General features: G+C 62.9%; 1 protein-coding gene across 1 annotated transcript in view; it reads right to left on the minus strand.

Moving 5' to 3' along the window:
* Positions 1–164: 164 nt before the first annotated feature.
* Positions 165–1,349, minus strand: part of LOC103605134 (GRAM domain-containing protein 4) — a 51,977-nt gene continuing 50,792 nt past the window's right edge. Inside the window, exon 14 of the mRNA XM_008589720.1 lies at positions 165–332. Within this exon, the coding sequence (XP_008587942.1) occupies positions 165–332 (168 nt within the window). The remainder of the gene's footprint in view (positions 333–1,349) is intronic.

Below are 1,349 nucleotides of genomic sequence, written 5' to 3' on the forward strand. Positions count from 1 at the left end.
CCTGGGATGTCCCCGTGAGACCCCAGCTCCTGTGCCACCTCCCTCAGGAAGCAGGATGTAGACACCCCTCCCGTGGGCTCCTGCGGCCTGTCACCAGGCAGGGTCAGCCCTCCTGCACGGCTGCGCCCCACCAGGCCTTCCATCAGCACCTGTGCAGGGGTGGGTCACAGACGCACGGCACACATACCCGCCAGGGGACGCTCATTTTCGGTCAAGTTGAAGATTTCGTGGAAGTTGCCCTTCTTGGTGCTGTGGAAGCGGCCAGCGTCGTCCTCTCTGCTCAGGCTGGCAGGCGCACTGGACACGTAGCTCCGCGATGCGGCCGTCTGCAGCTGCCAACCGCACCCACGTCCCACTCAGGCCTCTGAGGGGGCGGCTGCCACGCTGCACATGGGCCTCCTGCCCTCACCCAGCTGCAAACGCAGACACGCCAACGGGCACACACACCCTCTCAAAAGCCACAGTCCAAACGTGGGGGCAGTCTCCAGGGCCCCTGCCGGGGTGGTCCTGCACCACCCCAGCTCTGCCTCTCCTCTGGGCATTGGGGAGACACCAGCAATGCCCCCCACCCCCAATGCTGTGGCTGAGCCTGCACCTGGCATGCTCTGCCAAGGACACTGCTGCCCGGCCTGTATTCTGCACTGAGGCAGTTAAAATCAACATTTCAGAAACCAAAACTGGCCATGGGATGGGCCAGGGAAAACAACATTGGAAAATCAGCCACGACACAGCAATGGCACAGCACCAGGTCACAGCAGGCCAAGGGGACTTCCACCCGGACACCGTACCTTGTCATTCCCTGACAGCTGGCCAGAGAGGAGACAAGAGACACACATGTAACCACAACAGCAGGAAAACTGGGCTCCACGTGCCACAGTCATAAACACACCGAACTTAGCGNACCGCGCCTGCCTCTCCCGCAGCTGCCCACGTGCCAGGAGGCAGGACGGGCTCAGGAGGGGCGCACAAGCGAATTCTCCAGAGCCTTCTTTGGGGCTGGTCTTTATGCACTGCAGAGTTTTATGGGGTCCTTTCGGGAAGGCCGGCCAGAGACCTGGGATCCTGAGTCACCTTTCACCGGGTGGCTCTCCTGTTTCTCCAGACAGGCCAAGCGCCGGACACGCCCAGGCCAGGAACAGACCTCCAGCCATCACCCTGCAGGTCCCGCTATTGCCGGTGAGCAGCACCGGGCCCACCCTGCGCTGTCCCTCTCGGAGCGGCTGCTGGATTCTGCTGTCCAACCACGTGGTGCAGGGAAGGCCGACGTGGCATGCCCACCCCCACCCCTCCTGGGATGTCCCCGTGAGACCCCAGCTCCTGTGCCACCTCCCTCAGGAAGCAGGATGTAG

This window comes from Galeopterus variegatus, unplaced genomic scaffold (genome assembly GCF_000696425.1).
Source record: "Galeopterus variegatus unplaced genomic scaffold, G_variegatus-3.0.2 Scaffold5609, whole genome shotgun sequence".
NCBI lineage: Eukaryota > Metazoa > Chordata > Mammalia > Dermoptera > Cynocephalidae > Galeopterus > Galeopterus variegatus.